This window comes from Pelophylax lessonae, assembly GCF_965119305.1.
Source record: "Pelophylax lessonae genome assembly, chromosome: 6".
Lineage (NCBI taxonomy): Eukaryota > Metazoa > Chordata > Amphibia > Anura > Ranidae > Pelophylax > Pelophylax lessonae.
Window position 1 is genome coordinate 146,360,613 of NC_138773.1, and position 22,888 is coordinate 146,383,500.

At 46.7% G+C, this 22,888-nt stretch overlaps 1 protein-coding gene across 2 annotated transcripts in view; it reads right to left on the minus strand.

Moving 5' to 3' along the window:
• The window catches only part of CLEC16A (C-type lectin domain containing 16A), a 1,483,716-nt gene that overhangs the window by 1,289,191 nt on the left and 171,637 nt on the right, over window positions 1–22,888 (minus strand). For both annotated transcript variants that reach the window (XM_082262146.1, XM_082262145.1), the window contains exon 5: window positions 257–362. In XM_082262146.1, coding sequence (XP_082118272.1) covers window positions 257–362 — 106 coding nt within the window. The remainder of the gene's footprint in view (window positions 1–256; window positions 363–22,888) is intronic.

Genomic DNA, 22,888 nt, shown 5'->3' on the forward strand with positions numbered 1-22,888 from the left:
AGCTGGCGGACTACTAACTAGTCCTTCTACCTAACTAACCTTTCTAAAAAACAAGAAAATTGTATATCCCTGAGCTGATAAGCCAAAGAACTGGGTCACTGCACTCAGATCCCTGGCAAAGCTGTTTTGATTGTTGTTAGCTCAAAACTATTTAACCCATTTTGGGGGAAGATACAGCTTTACCCAAAAAAACAACTAAAGTTGAGCTAAAAGCAGAAATCTTGCATTAACAGTCATGAGAAACCATTGTTCTTACCTTTATAAATATTCAAAGTGATATTACGAACTGCAACCCTAACCATGTGTTCCGGATGATTGAAAAATTTGATTGCCTCTGTGTATAGTGCAAAATCATTGGTGTGCTGGGGAAAAACAAAACAAAGTTAAAATGTGTTAAAGCAAAAATAACTGGATTTTTGTAAAAACTTACCGTAAAATCCTTGTCTCTGAAGTCCATTGACAGACGAAGCAGCAATGCTTCTTTACCCTTGGGTTATGCTCCATCTACAGGAGTAGACTAGGTAGTGAAAAAAAAAAAAAAATCACTGACACGCCTATAGGGGCTGTCTTTCTTGGTATAACCCCGCACACACTGTGCTCTCAAATCAGTTTCGTATCAAGCAGTGAAAAGAAAACCCAAACCATCCCCATAATAGAGGGGCGGGTGCTGCGTCTGTCAATGGACTTCAGAGAAAAGGATTTTATGGTAAGTTCTTACAAAAATCCAATTTTCTCTATCGTCCATTGACAGACGTAGCAGCAATGCTTCTTTACCCTTCGGATGTCCCAAAGCAGTATAGGCATGAGGGGTGGGAAGAATGCAACCAAAAAACAGTTAACTTATTTCCAAGGCTAAAAACTTAGTCGACTGGGTAAGAAAAAAGCTCAACCAGTAACAGGAACTTACCCACTAACAAAGATTGACCCCTTAAAGAGAAAAAAAACAAGTCTCTTTACACAGCAGCCTGCAAAACCTTGCAACCAAAAGATGCCAATAAATCAATCTTGTAAAAATTTTGTAAAAGTATGCACGGACAACCAAGTCACCGCCTTACACACTTGAGCAACAGATGCCTGATGAGGAAAGGCCCAAGAGGTACTCTGTGCTCTAGTAGAATGCGCTCATAAGGAAAGGAGGTACCTGACCCTTCAATGAAAAAGCCTGAACTACCGTCTGCCTAATCCATCTGGATATGGTCACAGCAGACGCAGCCAAACCCTTACGAGGTCCCTCAGTAAGGACAAAGAGAATCTTAAGTCCCAAAAGGCTCCGTGGCCGACATGTAAACCCTGATCACCATCGCATCCAGAGAATGCAAGGTAATTTCCTTAGGATGCTTAGGCTTAGGACAGAGTGATGGCAGAACAATGTCTTCATTTAAATGGAAATCAGAAACCACCTCAGGAAGAAAGGATTGATTAGCTCGGAGAACCACTTTTTCTCTATGAATGACCAAGTAAGGCGGAGAGGAAAGCGCCGCCAATTCAGACACTCTGCGGGCAGAAGTAATAGAAACCAGAAAGGCAACCTTCTGAGATAAAGGCAGAGATATGCCTCTAATATTCTCAAAAGGAGGCTTTTGAAGAACAGACAACTAAATTCAGATCCCACGGAGGCAAAGGTGATCTTCTCAGAGGAGCGAGATGACGCACCTCTTAAATAGAGGTACGGATCAAGGAATTAGTTGCCAGCAGGCTTTGGAAGTAAATAGCTGAGGCCGACACTTGGCCCTTGATCGTGCCCAAAGCCAACCATTGCTCAACTCCGTTCTGCAAGATAGCCAAGACCCTCGCAACCAAAAACAAGCGAGGGTGCAAGTTTTTCGATTCACACCAGGAAATATACATCCTCCAAGTACGATGATACATTTTTCTGGAAGTGACTTTCCTAGCCCTCAGCAGGGTAAGGTTCACAGACTCCAAGAGACCCCTGTCCCTCAGCACCTGGCCTTCAGCAGCCATGCCATAAAGTCAGCGACCGTAAAGCAGAATGGAAGATCGGCCCCTGAGACCGCAGGTCCTCCCTCAGAGGCAGCCGCCAGGGAGGCTTGACAACCATCTTTACCAGGTCTGCGTACCAAGACCGGTGAGGCCAGTCTGGCGCCACCAGAATTACTGGCCCCTTTTCCACCGCCAATCTGCGGAGGAACCTCGACAACAGCTGTACGGGAGGAAAGACAAAGCAGCCGATACTGGCTCCAAGGAGCCACAAATGCGTCTGTGGCGTCAGTCAGAAGGTCTCGAGGACTGGCTACGAACCTTTGTACCTTCTTGTTCAGACGAGATGCAAACAGGTCGACCTCCGGGGTGCCCCACCGGACACACAGGAGATGACATATGTCTAGATGCAGGGACCATTCCCCTTGGTCCAGAACTTGACGACTCAGGTAATCTGCCTGCCAGTTCTCCACTCCTGGAATGTGAACTGCTGATAGAGTCAGAATCTCGGCCACCTCCTGGGCTGCCCGGGTACTCCTTGGGCCCCCCCTTGGTGATTGATTCAGGCCACAGCCGTGGCATTGTCGCATTGAATACGAACCAGGGAACCTTGTAGCCGATTCGTCCAGTGGAGCAGGCAAAGCTTGATTGCTCTGAGTTCCAGGACATTTATCAGTAAAGAGGACTTTTCTATTGACCAGACTCCCTGGGAACAGAGATTGGCCAGCACTCCAGCCCAGGCCGACAGGCTGGCATCCGTGGTGACCACCGTCCACAACAGCGGTAGAAAGGACATGCCCTGGCTCAGGGCGGGCCACAGAAGCCACCACAAGAGCATTGACCTTGTGAGTCGTCTCAAACATATGATTCTGTCCAAGGACTGCGGATCCTTTTTACACTTGACAAGAATCTCCTTTTGCAGAGGCCTGGAATGAAATTGAGCAAATGGAACCGCCTCGAAGGTCGACACCATCAGCCCCAAGGCTCTCCTGCAAGTCCGCAGAGATGAGAGATCGTTCATCAGCAGCCTGATCTCTCCCTGCAACGTCTGAAGTTTGTACCCGGGAAGAAAGACCCTCGCCAGAGAGGAGTCTAAAGTCAAACCCAGGTAATTCAGGCGCACCAATAGGGTCAGCGCAGATTTCTTGAAGTTGATGGTCCACCCGAACTCTTGAAGGGTCTGGACTGTGATTGACAGGTCACCCAACAAAGTTGAGTGATAGTTTGTTCTCAACAAATCGTCTAGATATCCGAGGATCGCAATCCCTCTTTTGCAGAGCAAAGCCAACACCGGAGCCAAAACCTTGGTGAATACTCTGCGAGTGGAGGCTAGACCAAAGGGTAATGCCACATATTGAAAGTGTTCCTCCACCACTGCGAAAAGGAGATACCTCTGATGTCCCCCTTATATAAGGATGTGCAGATAGGCATCTTTGATATCAATGGAGGCTAGAAAGTCCCCTTGATGTAAAGATGCTACCACTGACCGAATGGATTCCATCCGAAACTTCTGCACCCGCACAAAGCGGTTCAGTGACTTGAGGTACAAAATTGGACGCACCTTGCCCTCCTTTCTGGGCACCGTAAACAGGTCTTAATAAAAACCTCAAAACCGTTCCCGCTGAGGAACTGGCACAATCACTCCTTGTGCAAAGAGATCCTGCACTGACTCCCGGACTGACTAGTCTTGGGCTTATTCGAACCAAGCCTTCTTGTTCCCTTCAGAGGCTCTGAACGGTTTACATTTTTCTTGCGCCTCGAGGCATGATAAAACCACCTATGAGCCGTGAAAGAGGGCCCCCACTTAGTGCGGGGTGCCTTACCTTTTGAGGATTGGAGGAGAATAGTACTCTTACCCCCCCCCCCCCGTTAAACCTTTGATCAACTCATCCAAGGAGTCTTCAAACAGACGTTCACCCAAAAAGGGGAGATCTGTTAAGGCCTTCTTAGAAGCCTGGTCTGCCAACCAGCTCTTCAGCAACACCATGCAGTGTATGGCAATCCCTAACGCTGACACTCTGGCATCCAGAGTGGCCGCATCACACAGGAACACCGGGGTCTGGGCCATCTGTTCCGTGAGCTGAATCAAAGTCGGGCAAACTATCTCAGTGGTCAAGTTACCCCTATACTTTAACCCATTCCATTACCGTCTGAGAAACTAGAACAGGTGCAAAGACAGGTTTTAGTATCGAGCCCGCCAAAAGATGCAGGTGGCGGGAAAGGGATTCCATCCGTCTGTTCACCGGGTCCGTAAACGCCGGGGAGTCTTCCACAGGCACCACAGTAGATTTGTTTAACCTGGAAACAGGGTGATCCACCCTAGGTGACACCGTCCAGCGAATCGAGACCGAGTCAGCAAAGGGATAACAGCGTTTAAATCACTTTGGCACCACTAGCACGTGCTTAATGTGCCGCCATTGCTCATTCACAATATCGTGAAAGTCCTCGGGACAAGGGAACACCTGACCCAACTTCTGGGCTTTGCGGGAGCCAAAAACTACCCGCTTTCCTGACTGTGTGGGCCCATCATCCAATTTCAATGTTTCCCTTACTGAACGAATCAGTGCTTCCACCATAGTGCGTTCCCGGGCTGCAGCCGAGGAGGACATATCCTCCTCACCATCCAATTGCAAGGACAGGGATTCCTCAGGGAGGGGGTTGCCAGAGGCAACCATATCAGACTCTGAATCAAAGGACAGAGAAAGCAGTGGCTGTTTTTGGCTAGTGACATGTTTCATTACAGAATCCACCTTTGACACCAGATTTTCCAATGCTGCAGAAAGATAGGAGAGGCTGTGATTCGGATGCACCGGCAGTCGCACTGAGGGGGTCTGGAGGAGAATCAACTGCTTGGGACTCCATTTTGCAAGTTGTATAAAAAAAAAGGTGTATCGCCCATTTAAATCGCGGTCCGCACCGCGATATCACGCTGTAACTGGAATCATCCTTAAATAGTGGAAGGAGCAGAGTGTGCCCGAGGAATGACCAAAAGAAGACCCCTATACTATATCACCTCACAGTGTATTCAGCATGAAACATCTCACAGAAAGTAACATAGAATACAAGAGGCCATAGATTGCCTATGTAGCTACAGGCTACAACAAAATAGTGCCAATGCAAAAGCATAGGAAGCTCAGGGAAAATGGCCACTGTACCTTACACACAGAGAGCCGATGCCCACACTTAAGATGGCGGCTGAAAACGCTGCCATGCGTTTAGGACCCAGACATGAGGCCACAACAGGGATCTACCTAAAAAGACCCCACAGGACAAGGTATCCCCCCCAGGCGCCGAATATAGCTCCCCCATGCGGGAGCAGGGAGGGTAGGGCCTGGTCCCGATAGGCCTGGGGGATCTTTCAGGAAAAAACAGAGTCCTGTTATCCCCAGGAGTGTGCCCACATCATCAATACCACCCCCCTCCCCCCGAGGCCGCTAGGGACATGAGGGGTTTAGTATTACTCACCATACCATGGACCGGGTGGGCTCCGCTCCGGGCAGACCGCCTCCCACCCTGAGTGGGGGTGCTGCCAGCCAAGGGGTACACTGCTTTTCAGGGCGTTCCAGGTCGATGCGTCCCGGCGAGACATCCGCTGGCAGGCTCGTCCCCATCCATAGGGGCTCAGTCGTGGTGAGCCTAGACGGACCATAACCTGCTCACGCTCGTTGGCCAGGCTGGGAGACCGTAAGGATCTAGATTATCCAGTGCGAAACCGCAGCCGGCTGACGCTTGTAGTTCACAAGGAGGATCCCCCTGACACCTGACACTAGCTAGTGAGAAAAAAAGATAAATATAAACATTCTTAAAAGAATAAACAACTGAGACCGAAGTCCCAGCAGGAAACCTATGTCCTACTCCTTCACTAGGCAGAAAGAAACTAATTGAGAGCACAGACTACCTAGTCTACTCCTGTGGATGACCCAAGGGTAAAGAAGCATTGCTGCTGCGTCTGCCAATGGACGATAGGGAAAAAAATTAATTCCAGTATATCAAACTCTAAAGACACCATTATGAACGAATGCAGGACAGATCCTATTTACACTAAAATATTAAGTGATACTAAACAATATCCTTAACTTTCCAAAGCATACACATCCACTACTTAAAGCAGATCTCCAGCTTTGATATCACTCTGAATAGTTTGTTTGGGCCAAGCAATATCCTACACTAAGAGGTACTGGGCTAGGAGCTCTGTATTAACTCTATGTAGCCTCAGCTACATACAGTGTTGATCGAAAGTTTGGGCACCCCAGGTAAAAATTTGTATTAATGTGCATAAAGAAGCCAAGGAAAGATAGAAAAATCTCCAAAATGCATCAAATTAAAGACTAGAAATTATTATAATATGTCAACAAAAGTTAGATTTTATTTCCATCATTGACGCTTTCAAAATTACAGAAAACAAAAAAATGGCGTCTGCAAAAGTTTGGGCACCCTGCAGAATTTATAGCTTGCACTGCCCCCTTTGCAAGGCTGAGACCTGCCAGTGTCATGGATTGTTCTCAATAATCGTCTGGGAAGACCAGGTGATGTCAATCTCAAAGGTTTTAAATGCCCAGACTCATCTGACCTTGCCCCAACAATCAGCACCATGGGATCTTCTAAGCAGTTGTCTAGAAAACTGAAACTGAAAATAGTTGACGCTCACAAAGCTGGAGAAGGCTATAAGAAGATAGCAAAGCGTTTTCAGATGTCAATATCCTCTGTTCGGAATGTAATTAAGAAATGGCAGTCATCAGGAACAGTGGAAGTTAAAGCAAGATCTGGAAGACCAAGAAAAATAGACAGAACAGCTTGCAGGATTGTGAGAAAAAAATTCAAAACCCACGTTTGACTGCACGATCCCTCCAGAAAGATCTGGCAGACACTGGAGTAGTGGAACACTATTCCACTTTAAAGAGATACTTGTACAAATATGGTCTTCATGGAAGAGTCATCAGAAGAAAACCTCTTCTACGTCCTCACCACAAAAATCAGCGTTTGAACTTTGCAAATGAACATATAGACAAGCCTGATGCATTTTGGAAACGAGTTCTGTGGACCGATGAGGTTAAAATTTAACTTTTTGGCCGGAATGAGCAAAGGTACGTTTGGAGAAGAAGGGGCACAGAATTTAATGAAAAGAACCTCTGTCCAACTGTTAAGCATAGGGTGGATCAATCATGCTTTGGGGTTGTATTGCAGCCAGTGGCACAGGAAACATCTTACGAGTAGAAGGAAAAATGGATTAAATAAAATTTGAGCAAATTTTGGATGGTAACTTGATACCATGTGTGAAAAAGCTGAAGTTAAAGAGAGGATGGCTTCCACAAATGGATAATGGTCCTAAACACACCTCGAAATCCACGGGGGATTACATCAAGAGGCGTAAACTGAAGGTTTTGCCATGGCCTTCACAATCTCCTGACCTCAACATAATTGAAAATCTATGGATAGACCTTAAAAGAGCAGTGCGTGACAGACAGCCCAGAAATCGCAAACAAGAATTGAAAGTCTCTTGGCTGGCTACAAAAAGCGTTTACAAGCTGTGATACTTGCCAAAGGGGGCAGTACAAGATATTAACTCTGCAGGGTGCCCAAACTTTTGCAGATGGCATTTTTTGTTTTCTGTTATTTTGAAAGTGTAAATGATAGAAATAAAATCGAACTTTTGTTGACATATAAGAATGTCTAATCTGTAATTTGATACCCTTTGGAGATTTTTCCATCTTTCCTTATGCACATTAATACAAATTTTTACCTGGGGTGCCCAAACTTTCGATCACCACTGTATAGTATACAGCTCTGTTCCGGCTGTGGGTCGCGAGCATCCCATTCCATATCCGGAAGAAAATTGAGCAGTGCTCAGCCACTCATAAGTGCTTTGTATTCTCTGAATGAATACAAATCTTCCTCGGATTGGCTGAGGCAGAGATCATATCATCTGACCACCTCTCTGCCTCATTCAGAGAATACAAAGCTGTCTATAAATGGCTCAGCACTGCACAGCCCGACTCAACTTTGTTCCGGGTGTTCCAGTTTACACAGAACACCCAGAAGCTTGCATTTTAGTGTAGGATATAGTTTGTTTAGGCCAGCTTGGCCAAAAACAATCTTTCTCTTACGCCGCCTCTTCATATTCGTCACAATGGGGTAATTGACCTTTCTCCGTAGGAGTAGCTAGGCAACAGAATATGTCAATATTAAAGCTTTTAACATATCCCACCCCCAGGGGGTGGTCCCCTCAGTCAATACCCTCCTGCTTCCTGTTCCATACCTAATTTTCATTGACTAGCTGTTAGGAGTTAGCTGGCTGTTTCTGTGCTGGGGCATTTTGTCTCAGCCTTTATCTTCTTTTTGATTTTGAGTTTTTTTCTCTCTCTTTACTTAGCTGTTACTTTTGTCAGCATTAGTTCTTCTGATGAAGAGGATCGTGCGGGCTGGGTCTCGGGCTGGCCCCCCTGATCGCAGGTTGTGGGCCAGTGGCTTCCCAGCCTGCCATCGAGCGTTCAGTCAGGTATTTTTCCTGGCACTGGTGAACGACCCATCCCTGTTCGCTGCAGGGATGCTGTGGTGAGGTGGCTACCTCACTGGACGCCATGCGGTTTCGCACCGCAGTTCTACTGCATCCTGGCTGCGACTTTCCCTGTCACATGTGCAGTGGCTTGATCGCTTGTGCAGGTTCCCCACGCCATTCAGAAGGTAAGTGTACTCTGTGTGGGGACCTGTCTGTTTAGTGGGTGTCAGTCTGGGACTGTGTAACCCTGCATGTCTGTTCACACTGTGGGGCTCCCTGTCTGGATGCTGCTGTGGGCTGCAAGGAGGGGGGCTGTGATACACTGTTCTGTGTTACTAACTGTGTGATTTCTCTGTGTGACATGCTATATGTTGTTGGGCATGCTGTGGTACATGTTTGTGCAACATGCGGCGGCCGCTGCTGCGGTCCGCCATTTTAATGTTAACTACAGGCTTATGAGGGCTTCTTCTATAAGCTGGGAGCGGCGGTTCTGGCGCCAAACGCCGCCATTTTGGCGGCGATCGCTCCGGCCTCATGTAGCACTGCATTTACCTCCTCCCCCGGCGGCCATTTTCTTGTAGCCTTCCATAGGCTTTATAGGAGTGGCTTCTGGTACATCACTTCCTTTTCCCTGGGCACACCGATCGATACAGCAGCAGCAGTGATCTCTCCAGGTTTTTATCCTCCTTAGTCCTGGGTCCTTGCCTAAGTTTGTAGTTTTCCCTGTGGGGGTCGACTTGTGCAGGTGTGTGTGAGCGGTGGGCTGTGCTCGCCGCGCTTTTAAAGGGGCAGTTACCCTTTTTTTCTCCTACACACTTCTGGGGGCATGGATTCTCAGGAAAGCAAATTTCCTCCCCCTTTACTGGGTGGACAAGGGGCTGCTGCTGTTTCCCCTGAGGGGGGCGATTTGGCCACAGTTGTGGCTAACCTGGCTGCTCAGGTGCAAATGCTTGTGGCTGCTCAATCCACTAAACGGCCCAGAGTTTCAATATCCTCTGATTCAGAGGGCGAAGGTGATGGGGCTGCTATGGCTGGGGTCCCCTTATCGGGGTCCCGTTCGTCCCTGGACTTTGCAGGGTCGGAGGGGGATGCAGAGGTTGAGGGGCTTGATGATTCTCCCCCTGGCTCGTCTGAAGAGCTTGCAATCATGGATGAATTGGTTGCTTCTATCAAACAAACGCTGCATTTACAGGATGAACCGTGTCCACATGCCGTTCTGGCTTCTTATGGGACACAGCGGAGGCGCAAAACATCGCAGGTTTTTCCTTGTACTGAGGATTTTCAGCGCGCTGTTAGTGAACAATGGCGCAATCTAAAGAAACCTTTTGCTGTGCCAAGTAGGTTCAAGCTGCGTTATCCCTTCACACCCGCCACTGATGAACGTTGGTGTGTGCCGCCTCCGGTGGATCACGCGGTGGCGGTTTTGAATAAATCTACTGCGATTCCGGCAGAGGATACCCCGGTGTTCCGGGACCCTATGGACAGGAGACTGGAGTCTCTTGCCCGTCATACTTACTCGGTTACCGGTTTCATGCTGAAAGCTATTTTTGCTTCCCTTATGGCAGCTCAGGCTGTCGCGGATTGGACGCAAGTACTCAGGCGCGTCCTGGTGGCTGATTCTGCCCCGCCGACGACTTTGGCAATGGTGGATCAGATCCATCAGGGGGTCATGTATTTGTGTGATGCGGAATTGGATGCGATTCCTTTGGCTGCACGTGTGCACAGCGTGGCGGTGTTGACACGCCGTTTGATTTGGCTAAAATGTTGGTCTGTGGACCAATCGTCTCGCAAGACTTTGGCTAATTTGCCCTATTCGGGATCTCGTCTTTTTGGCGACTCACTGGATACGCTGATTAAGGGGATCTCTGGGGGTAAGAGCACGCTCTTGCCCCAATCTCACAAGGCTAAGGGCGCTCAAGGTAAGAAGCACGCTTCGTTTAGGCCCCCTCAGGGGTCCTTTCGTGCCTTTCGGTCGCACTATAAGGGCAAACCCTTCAAGGGTCAGGGCTCCCAAAAGAAACCGTGGGCAGGTAAGCAGAAGTCCGGCCACTCCAGATCCGCTACCCATAACAACGCGGGCCTGAAGGGACGCCCTCACCCAGTTCCTGGGGTGGGGGGGGGACGTTTGCTCGGTTTTCTTCAACCCTGGCTGGCCCGCATTCGGGACAGGTGGGTTCAGGAGATCGTTGGATCCAGGTACAAGATCGAGTTCCTGTCTCGGCCGGCGAACAGGTTTTTCCCCTCAAACCTTCAACTGTCTCCGGAGCGTTTGCGGGACTTGCACCTGGCGGTGCAGGACCTGCGGGCTCAGGGAGTGGTGGTTCCGGTGCCTCATCGGGACAGATTTCGGGGGTTTTATTCAAATCTGTTCACTGTGCCCAGAAAGGAGGGCAAGGTACGTCCAATTCTGGACTTGAAAGCTCTGAACCGCTTTGTGCGGGTTCGCAAGTTCCGCATGGAATCCCTGCGCTCGGTGGTGGCTGCTCTAGTTCCAGGAGAATTCATGGCCTCCATCGACTTGAAGGATGCGTATTTACACATCCCCATTTTCGAGGGTCACCAAAGGTACCTTCGTTTTGCCATTGCGGAGGATCATTATCAATTCGTGGCGTTACCCTTCGGTCTCGCTTCGGCTCCGCGGGTTTTCACCAAGGTGCTTGCACCGGTTCTGGCCTTACTGAGAGCCCAGGGTATCTCAATCCTAGGGTATCTGGACGACATTCTGGTTCGGTCTGCGACCAGTCAGGGTCTGGTGAAGGACCTGTCCGTCACGATGCAAACTCTGCAGGAGTTTGGTTGGACGATAAACTTCCCAAAATCGACGCTGTGCCCGTCGGTTCGTCTTCCCTATCTGGGTATGATTCTGGATTCGGTTCAGGCAAGAGTCTTCCTACCGGAAGACAAGCTCAAAACGCTTCAGGACGAAGTCAGTTCCCTTCGGGAAATTCCGTGCTCATCCCTTCGGACGGGCATGAGGTGTTTAGGTTTGATGGTCTCTGCTTTCGAGGCGATTCCATTCGCCCAGTTTCACACGAGGGATCTCCAGGCGGAGATCCTGTCCAGGTGGGATGGGCGACCACAATCTCTGGATCTTCAGATATCGTTGAGTCCTCGCACGAGAAGCAATCTTCTGTGGTGGCTGCAGTCCCCGGCGGTGTCGGGGGGGGCAAGTCTTTTCGTCCGCTTTCGTGGACGGTGATGACCACGGATGCCAGCCTGTCGGGCTGGGGTGGTGTTCTGGGCGTTCTATCAGTCCAGGGAACTTGGTCGGAGGAGGAATCTTCCCTTCCGATCAACATTCTGGAATTGCGGGCAATAAATCTTTGCCTTCGACGCTGGGCAGACAAGCTTCAGGGCTGTCCGGTTCGGGTTCAGACGGACAATGCCACGGCGGTGGCCTACATCAACCACCAAGGGGGCACCAGGAGTGCTCGAGCGGCTCGGGAAGTGGCCGACATTCTGTCTTGGGCCGAGACGCATGTCCCGGCGATAACGGCGGTTCACATTCCGGGGGTGGACAACTGGCAGGCGTATTATCTGAGCCGCCAGACTCTGGACCAGGGGGAATGGTCGCTCCACCCTGAGGTCTTCCAGATGTTGTGCGCGAAGTGGGGTCTTCCGGATGTGGACCTGTTCGTGTCTCGTCTGAACAACAAGGTGGGAAGGTTCGTGGCAAGGACGCGCGATCCTCGGGCAGACGCGTCAGACGCGTTAGTGGCTCAGTGGCATCAGTATCGGCTGGTGTATGCATTCCCACCAATTCAGTTGCTATCCCGGTTCCTTCGCAGGTTGTTCTCGGAACCAAAAACGGTGATTCTGGTGGCGCCAGACTGGCCTCGCCGGTCTTGGTACGCAGACCTCGTGAATCTGGCGGTCGACGCTCCATGGCGTCTGCCTCTTCCAGAAGATCTTCTGTCTCAAGGACCGATATTCCATCCTGCTTTACAGTCGCTGGCTTTGACGGCCTGGCTGTTGAGACCGAGGTCCTGAAGGATAGGGGTCTCTCTCCGGAGGTCATTCATACTTTGATCAATGCTAGGAAGGCCTCTTCGGGGAAAGTATACTACCATACTTGGAAGGCCTATTTTGCCTGGTGCGAGTCCAGGGGGTACTCCCCTCGCTCATACTCGGTTTCGAGAGTGTTGGCTTTTCTTCAAACGGGCGTGGACCAGCGCTTGGCGTTGGCCACGATTAAGGGTCAGATTTCTGCTCTGGCCGTTCTTTTTCAACGCCCTGTGGCGTCTAATTCTCTGGTTAGCACCTTTGTTCAAGGGGTGCGACATCTGGTCCCTCCTAGGAGGGAGCCTTTGCCTCCATGGGACTTGAACCTTGTTCTGTCCGTGTTACAACATGCTCCTTTTGAAAAAATCAGGGAGATCTCGTTGCCTCTGTTGTCCAAAAAGGTCGCCTTTTTGGTGGCGATCACTTCGGCTCGCAGAGTTTCGGAGCTGGCGGCTTTGTCCTGCAGGTCTCCGTATCTGGTACTCCACTTGGATAAGGTGGTCTTGCGACCTAATCCTTCTTTTCTTCCGAAAAGGATTTCGGAATTTCACCTCAATGAGGACATTGTCTTGCCTTCGCTTTGCGCGGAGCCTAAGCATCCGAAGGAGGTGGCTTTACATTCCTTGGATGTTCTTAGGGCGATCAGGGTTTACCTGTCATCGACCAAATCCTTTCGCAAGTCGGATTCTCTTTGTCCTTCCTGAGGGACCTCGGATGGGCATGGCGGCGTCGGCTTCTACCATCGCCAAATGGATCAGACAGACCATTGAGCAGGCATATGCTTTGAAGGGGAAGGTTCCTCCTATGCCTGTGAAAGCGCACTCCACTAGATCTCTGAGTACGTCTTGGGCCTGTCATCATCGGGCTTCTGTGGCCCAGGTGTGTAAGGCGGCGACTTGGTCGTCCGTTCACACCTTCTCAAAGTTCTACAAAGTGGATGTTCAGGCATCGGCAGATGCTTCCTTTGGCCGCAAGGTTCTTAGTGCGGCAGTACCTTAAGGTCCCTTGATTTGGGCCCTTGGCTGTTTTGGGATGTTTTTATCCCTAGGTTATTTGTTCTTCCTGGGTTGTTGCTCCTGTTGAGCAAAGTTTTTTTCATGCTGCCCAGCTGGTTTCCTTCCTTTGGTAAGGTTACTTTCTCTGATGTGGAGACGGCGTTGCCTTAGGCGCGGCTGCGTTTCCCACCCCTCATGTTTGCACTGCTTTGGGACGTCCCCATTGTGACGAATATGAAGAGGCGGCGACTGTCGGAGGACGTAAGAGAAAACTGAATTTTTGTAAAATCTTACCTGTAAAAATTCCTTTCTCTGAGTCCTCCGACAGTCGCCGCCCCCGCCCCTCTTTTGGGGTTTGTTTATGTACTCTACTGCTATTCTACTGAAACTGAGGTATGGAACAGGAAGCAGGAGGGTATTGACTGAGGGGACCACCCCCTGGGGGTGGGATATGTTAAAAGCTTTAATATTGACATATTCTGTTGCCTAGCTACTCCTACGGAGCAAGGTCAATTACCCCATTGTGACGAATATGAAGAGACGGCGACTGTCGGAGAAAGGAATTTTACAGGTAAGATTTTACAAAAATTCCGTTATTTAAAGTGACAGTAAAGCTGGAAATAAGTTTTATTGGCTCTGCAATCCATTTTTCATGGAATTGTTTCCTATAACATGCTCTGTGAACACCCATACCTCTTATTTACGTTTATTTGGAGTAAGCAGTTCATGTTAGTTGTGGTGATGAGCACTGCTCTATACACACTACATACCCCATATTCCCTAATCCATCTCAGGAGTGAGCAAGAGAGGGTGCCTAGGTTCCTACATACAGTGTGAAAAATTAAGAAGCAACATAGCAGTCACGACCTGAGTCAGCTGCTGGTGGCACTGTGCTTCCTAAAGCGTAATGTTGAAGTTCCAGTGTCCACTAATGTATGTATCCCAGCAGCCTGTAGTTTCCAATAACCAGTCTCACCTGATGCTGGGAGGGCATTTAGTCTTTTCTTTGCTTGTACAGGTCGCATCAGTGTTGTGCTTTACTGTGTCAATTGAGGCTGTTCATTTATCCTGCTCCTGCATCCTGTAACCTGCTGCCTTATATCTTCTCCCCTTGTTCCTGAACCCAGTCCTGGTTCCCCCCTTCCTTGCAACTCCGGTATTCCCTCTGACCAGTGTTCCTCCTATTTTATTTATTATTTGCATATGTATTATCAATAGGTATTTAGTCATTCAGGGAACTAGTCACTTATCTCTTTATGTTAGCTGTTTGCTTGTTTGGATGTCTTTTGTTTTACGATTGGTAAATATATATATATATATATATATATATATATATATATATATATATATACATACACATATATCTATACATACACATATATATATACATATACATACACACACACACACACACACACACACACACACAGTAGTTAAAGAAAAGAGAATCACCTCCCTTTAAAATAATCAAATTGTGTTGCTTTGCAGCCTTAACTGAAGACAGACACAGTTTTTGTTTTATCCAGCTGTATTTACAACTCATACCATCCAAGTGAAATATAGAACACCAAAATGTCAGGAAAAAAAAAATCAGTACCCACTGCATGTGTGTGTATGTATATTATATATATATATATATATATATATATATATATATATATATAATTATATAGACCATCTGGCATCCCGACTGGGTGCTTCCACCAGACGGCGCTTCCTGCACTCCAAACCTCTCCGGCAGACCGGTGACTAATACCGGCCCTTTACTCCAAAATGTTGAGGTAAAACCAAAAGAATAATTTTTTCGTACAGAAATACGGATTTATATACACTTCAAAGATGGGGCAGTCACCACATGAACAAAAAAAAAAACAAAATATTACGGGGTGAAGGACACAGCTGAAGATGGAGGCAGGGTTAAGCTTCAACTCCACTCCCTGCTGGCCTAATTTCCTTCACCTGAGTGATTAGTAATCCTGCCCGCTATCTCTACTCACCCAGCCGGACTCCCGCTGCTTCCCAGATCCTGTTTATAGCCAGGGGTAAGCCCAAAACAGCCTCAAAGCTGCCCGCAGATGAACATAGGGAGACCTCCTGTATAGCCTATATGGCGGCGGCACCCAGACACACACAGGGGCTGCAGCCAGACTATTTGATGCAGCTTTCGGACCTCTCTGGACAAGGCTCAGCAAGGAAGCTGATTAACAGGGCCTCTCAGGCTGCATCAACCCCAGAAAGGGACATATTCTCTTCCCAGTCAGATCATCACAGAGCACTGTGTGACATTGTTCTAAGTCAGAGGAGTATGGAAAACAGTCCTCCACCTATACTTAGCGCCCAGTCTGCGGCACCATCACCAGTAGAGTACTCAGAGGACCCCATACTTTTGGCGAGACTCTCCATGTTACTAGAGCAAAGGCTTGACGCAAGCAAATGCATAACATTCAAAATGAAACAAGAATTTCAGGAACCGGCATTGGGACAATAGAAACCATTACCAGAACCAACCAAAACATTGAGTGTATTGAGGACGGGCGAAGGAGCCGACCGGCCGGCGGCTCGCATCCTATCCACGCTCCCTACCTGCAATTTTATGTGAGTTGCTCTCTTTATCGTGAATAAATATTGTTGGGTTTTACACTATCGATTGCCTTCTGTCTCCTCTTTGGTTTGGCTGAACTTGGAGCAATCGACATTGGGACATCCAGAGGACTCACAGAGGCTGTTTGGCTTGTCACTTAATTTAATCTGGTAAGCGGCAGTGATTTTGGTGTTGGGCTCCATCTGACCTTGACTGTCTTTCCACACGGCTGCACTTACTTCTTTGAGTTATGGCACACACAGAAGTGCTGACATTTGATTCTGGTAAGAGTCAGTGATATTGGTGGTGGTTTCCTATTCCTTTGGTGGTTATCTGGCTGCCCCATTCACTCACTATTTACCATCCTGTAGTATCTATACTGGTGTGGTGGCTGTCCCTTTCATCATAATTGGTGGAGGCTCACTATCCTGGTGTTTGTGATATAAACATACAGTATTATGCTATGGATATGCAATTTTTCTTCACATGTATCTGATATAACATCGGGAGAGACTACATTAATCTCCGAATTTGAGACTGCTGGACCCACTTCACCTGGTATCTCAGGGCGAATTCCCTTTCCCTGTCTGGTAAGGAGATCACTTATCTGATGGTTTACATTCCTATTGAGGATTTCGGATTACTCCTGTTACTTGGGACAGCCTTTGATCATTGGACGTTTATTGGACATTTATAGGATTTGACATTTATGCGGATATTTGCCAACATCACTTATTAGCGCGACTTACCTAGCCTATTGAGGAACTACACCAGAGAATGGATAACCCAATAAACAAGATCGAGGACCAGGAAAATAGATATTGCCAAAATAATTTTAGGGTTTATGGCATGGGTGTCCAATCTTTTGGCTTCTCTGGGCCAGATTGAGTGTAGAGAAATTTTCTCGGGCCGCATATAAAATATATACTATAGTTAATGTATAGAAGTAATAAAATGCCGCCGCGTCCCCCGCTCTAATTTAACACAACTAGAGGATGATCAAATGAAATGGAATCAGTATACAGAGGTTTACTTGTTCTGAGAGATATTAAAGGAACACTCTAACCACCATCACCACTTCAGTTATTTGAAGTGGTCATGGTGGTAGGAGTCAGAAACGCTGCACATGCTCGCCTCCCCCCCCCCTCCACCCTCCCCTCCGAGGAAGCCTCTGCCTACCGTTAGTTGGAAGCCGCTGTGGCCATGCCCCCGACCCAACTTCCTTCCTTCCTTCCCAGCAAGGAAAATAAAATGGTCAGGGGTCAGTGGGCCGCATTGCCTGCGGTTCAGGGCCGCAGGCTGGACATGCCTGGTTTATGGAATTCCCAAATCCTTTACAGATTCTGAAGCCATCAAAGAAGTTATCCTACACCTCATCCCAGAAACACTACAGGTCCCTCTCCAAAAATTAGCATATTGTGATAAAGTTCATTATTTTCTGTAATGTACTGATAAATAAACATTAGACTTTCATATATTTTAGATTCATTACACACAACTGAAGTAGTGCAAGCCTTTTATTGTTTTAATATTGATGATTTTGGCATACAGCTCATGAAAACCCAAAATTCCTATCTCAAAAAATTAGCATATCATGAAAAGGTTCTCTAAACGAGCTATTAACCTAATCATCTGAATCAACTAATTAACTCTAAACACCTGCAAAAGATTCCTGAGGCTTTTAAAAACTCCCAGCCTGGTTCATTACTCAAAACCGCAATCATGGGTAAGACTGCCGACCTGACTGCTGTCCAGAAGGCCATCATTGACACCCTCAAGCAAGAGGGTAAGACACAGAAAGAAATTTCTGAACGAATAGGCTGTTCCCAGAGTGCTGTATCAAGGCACCTCAGTGGGAAGTCTGTGGGAAGGAAAAAGTGTGGCAGAAAACGCTGCACAACGAGAAGAGGTGACCGGACCCTGAGGAAGACTGGGGAGAGGGAAATGCCAAAATGCCTGAAGTCCAGTGTCAAGTACCCACAGTCAGTGATGGTCTGGAGTGCCATGTCAGCTGCTGGTGTGGGTCCACTGTGTTTTATCAAGGGCAGGGTCGATGCAGCTAGCCATCAGGAGATTTTTGGAGCACTTCATGCTTCCATCTGCTGAAAAGCTTTATGGAGATGAAGATTTAATTTTTCTGCACGACCTGGCACCTGCTCACAGTGCCAAAACCACTGGTAAATGGTTTACTGACCATGGTATTACTGTGCTCAATTGGCCTGCCAACTCTCCTGACCTGAACCCCATAGAGAATCTGTGGGATGTTGTGAAGAGAAAGTTGAGAGACGCAAGACCCAACACTCTGGATGAGCTCAAGGCCGCTATCGAAGCATTCTGGGCCTCCATAACACCTCAGCAGTGCCACAGGCTGATTGCCTCCATGCCACGCCGCATTGAAGCAGTCATTTCTGCAAAAGGATTCCCGGCCAAGTATTGAGTGCATAACTGAACATAATTTTTTGAAGGTTGACTTTTTTTGTATTAAAAACACTTTTCTTTTATTGGTCGCATGAAATATGCTAATTTTTTGAGATAGGAATTTTGGGTTTTCATGAGCTGTATGCCAAAATCATCAATATTAAAACAATAAAAGGCTTGCACTACTTCAGTTGTGTGTAATGAATCTAAAATATATGAAAGTCTAATGTTTATCAGTACATTACAGAAAATAATGAACTTTATCACAATATACTAATTTTTTGAGAGGGACCTGTATATTACCAAAAGTATTGGGACGACTGTCTTTACACACACATACATACACAACTTTAATGCTATCCCAGTCCATAGGGTTCAATATTGAGTTGGCCCACCCTTTGCAGCTATAACAGCTTCAACTCTTCTGGGAAAGCTGTTCATAAGGTTTAGGTGTGTGTCTATGGGTATGTTTGAACTGTTGTGGACGAAAAGGCCTGGCTCAAAGCCTCTGCTCTAATTTATCCCAAAGGTGTTCTATTGGGTTTAGATCAGGAATCTGTGCAGGCCAATCAAGTTCCTCTGCCTTAACCTTGCTCATCCCTGTCTTTATGGACCTTGCTTTGTTCACTGGTCCAAATAATTTGGTGGAGGGGGGAGTTATGGTGTGGGGTTGGTTTTCAGTGGTTGGGCATGGCCCCTTAAGTCCAGTGAAGGGAACATTTATGGCGTCAGCATACCAAGACATTTTGTACAATTTCATTCTCCCAACTTTGTGGGAACAGTTTGGGTATGGCCCCTTCCTGTTTTACCATGACTCTGCACCAGTGCATAAAGCAAGGGCCATAAAGACATGGATGACGAAGTCTGGGGTGGAGGAACTTGACTGTCCTGTACAGAGTCCTAATCTCAACCCGATAGAACACCTTTGGGATGAATTTGACCGCAGACTGAGCCAGGCCTTCTCATTCACATCAGTGTCTAACCTCACAAATGAGCTTGCGGAGGAATGGTCAAACATTCCCATAGATACACTCCTAGTCCTTGTAGACAGCCTTCCCAGAATAGTTAAAGCTGTTATAGCAGCAAACAGTGGGCCAACTCAATATTGAACCCTACAGACTAATACTGGGATGCCATTAAGGTTCATGTGCGTGTAAAGGCAGGCGTTCCTAAAATGTTGGTAATCTAGTGTATAGCTTCTCACAGGCTGGAACTGGACAGAGCCCACAGGGCCCAGTCTGCACCCTGCGATGACAGACTGCCAAGGGACATTATCGTAAAGTCCCACTACTATGCCGTTAAAGAACGAGTCATTGACAGAGCCAGAGAAATAGCTTACCTCCAGCTGAGAGACCACAACATCCAGATCTTCACTGACAATTTACCGGCTACAATCCAGAAACTTAATGCTCAGAAATCTCTGCTTCAACGTCTTATAACCAAAAATACTACCGGACCTTTCTCCTTTTTGTTTAAACTTTACGTTCCGCAACAAAAAACATTCCTTCTGCAGGTTTCAGGAGGGTGAAGCTCTGCTGAGGACATTGGGTCTCAATACCGCTGATCTGGAGGGATACCTTCCAACCCCACAGCCAAAATCATAGTTATTCTGGCTGAAAAAAAAAAAAAGTCAATCTAATTCAATCAAAAGAAGTATTTAAAAAAAGAATATATACACACACACAGTGGTGATCGAAAGTTTGGGCACCCCAGGTAAAAATTTGTATTAATGTGCATAAAGAAGCCAAGGAAAGATGGAAAAATCTCCAAAAAGGCATCAAATTACAGATTCTTCTAATATGTCAACAAAAGTTAGATATTTACATCATTTACACTTTCAAAATAACAGAAAACAAAAAAATGGCGTCTGCAAAAGTTTGGGCACCCTGCAGAGTTAATATCTTGTACTGCCCCCTTTGGCAAGTATCACAGCTTGTAAACACTTTTTGTAGCCAGCCAAGAGTATTTCAATTCTTGTTTGAGGTATCTTTGCCCATTCTTCCTTACAAAAGTCTTCCAGTTCTTTGAGATTTCTGGGCTGTCTGTCACGCACTGCTCTTTTAAGGTCTATCCATAGATTTTCAATTATGTTGAGGTCAGGAGATTGTGAAGGCCACGGCAAAACCTTCAGTTTACGCCTCTTGATGTAATCCCCCGTGGATTTTGAGGTGTATTTAGGATCATTATCCATTTGTAGAAGCCATCCTCTCTTTAACTTCAGCTTTTTCACAGATGGCATCAAGTTACCATCCAAAATTTGCTGACATTTTATTGAATCCATTTTTCCTTCTACTCGTGAGATGTTCCCTGTGCCACTGGCTGCAATACAACCCCAAAGCATGATTGATCCAGCCCCATGCTTAACAGTTGGACAGAGGTTCTTTTCATTGAATTCTGTGCCCCTTCTTCTCCAAAACGTACCTTTGCTCATTCCGGCCAAAAAGTTAAATTTTAACCTAATCGGTCCACAGAACTTGTTTCCAAAATGTATCAGGCTTGTCTATATGTTCATTTGCAAAGTTCAAATGCTGATTTTTGTGGTGAGGATGTAGAAGAGGTTTTCTTCTGATGACTCCCCCATGAAGACCATATTTGTACAAGTATCTCTTTATAGTGGAATAGTGTACCACAACTCCAGTGTCTGCCAGATCTTTCTGGAGGGATCATGCAGTCAAACGTGGGTTTTGAATTGTTTCATAATCCTGCGAGCTGTTCTGTCTGATATTTTTCTTGGTCTTCCAGATCTTGCTTTAACTTCAACTGTTCGTGATGACTGCCATTTCTTAATTAAATTCCGAACAGAGGATATGGACATCTGAAAATGCTTTGCTATCTTCTTATAGCCTTCTCCAGCTTTGTGAGCGTCAACTATTTTCAGTTTCAGTTTTCAAGACAACTGCTTAGAAGATCCCATGGTGCTGATTGTTGGGGCAAGGTCAGATGAGTCTGGGCATTTAAATCCTTTGAGATTGACATCGCCTGGTCTTCCCAGACGATGATTGAGAACAATCCATGACACTGGCAGGTCTCAGCCTTGCAAAGGGGGTAGTGCATGCTATAAATTCTGCAGGGTGCCCAAACTTTTGCAGACGCCATTTTTTTGTTTTTTGTAATTTTGAAAGTGTCAATGATGGAAATAAAATCTAACTTTTGTTGACATATTATAAGAATGTCTAATCTGTAATTTGATGCCTTTTGGAGATTTTTCCATCTTTCCTTCGTTTCTTTATGCACATGAATACGAATTTTTACCCGGGGTGCCCAAACTTTCGATCCGCACTGTATATGCACACACACACCTATACACAGTAGCTTACATAAGCTAGTACACTCCTCACATTTTTTGCAAATCTTTTATTAGATCTCTTCAGGTGACAACACTGAAGAAATGACACTTTGCTACAATGTAAAGTAGTGAGTGTACAGCTTGTATAACAGTGTAAATGTGCTGTCCCTTCAAAATAACTCAATACACAGCCATTAATGTCTAAACCACTGACAACAAAAGTGAGTACACCCCTAAGTGAAAATGTCCACATTAGGCCCAATTAGCAATTTTCCGTCCCTGGTGTTGTGTAACTCATTAGTGTCACATGGTCTCAGGAGTGAATAGGGAGCAGGTGTGAAAGTTGGTGTTCTCGTTCTCACTCCCATACTGGTCACTGGAAGTTTAACATGGCACTTCATGGCAAAGAACTCTCTGAGGATCTGAAAAAAGAATTGTTGCGCTACATAAAGATGGCCTAGACTATAAGAAGATTGCCAAGACCCTGAAACTGAGCTGCAGCACGGTGGCCAAGACCAAACAGCGGTTTAACTGGACAGGTTCCACTCAGAACAGGCCTCGCCATGGTCGACTAAACAGGTTGAGTGCACGTGCTTAGCGATTTAAGACTTGTAACTTTAATTTTCAATAGCCTCAACAATTAAACTATAAAATCCTTTTCTCTGAAGTCCATTGACAGACACAGCTACCGCCCCTCCACTTATGAGTGAAATGGGGTTTTTGTCTTCTAAAGTAAAGGGGCGGGTGCTGCGTCTGTCAAAGGACTTCAGAGAAAAGGATTTTACAGTAAGTAAAAAAATCCAATTCTCTAACGTCCATTGACAGACACAGCGCCATATCTTCTTAGACCATTGGGACATCCCAAAGCAGTATATGCATGAGGGGTGGGAAAAAACGCCAAAAAAGAACGTACTTCCCCAAAAGGCTAAATTTAGCCAACCAACATGGAGCTCAAGCAGAACAACTGAAGCTCACCCAAAAAAAAAAAACATGTACCCTCAAAGAGAGCAAAAGATCTCTTTTAGACAGCAGCCTGCAAAACCTCGTGGCCAAAAGGAGACATCTGAAGATGCTAATACATCTGCTTTGTAGAATTTTGTAAACTTCTGCACAGAGGACCAAGTTGCAGCCTTGCAAACTTGCATCACTGACGCCTGATGGGGAAAACCCAA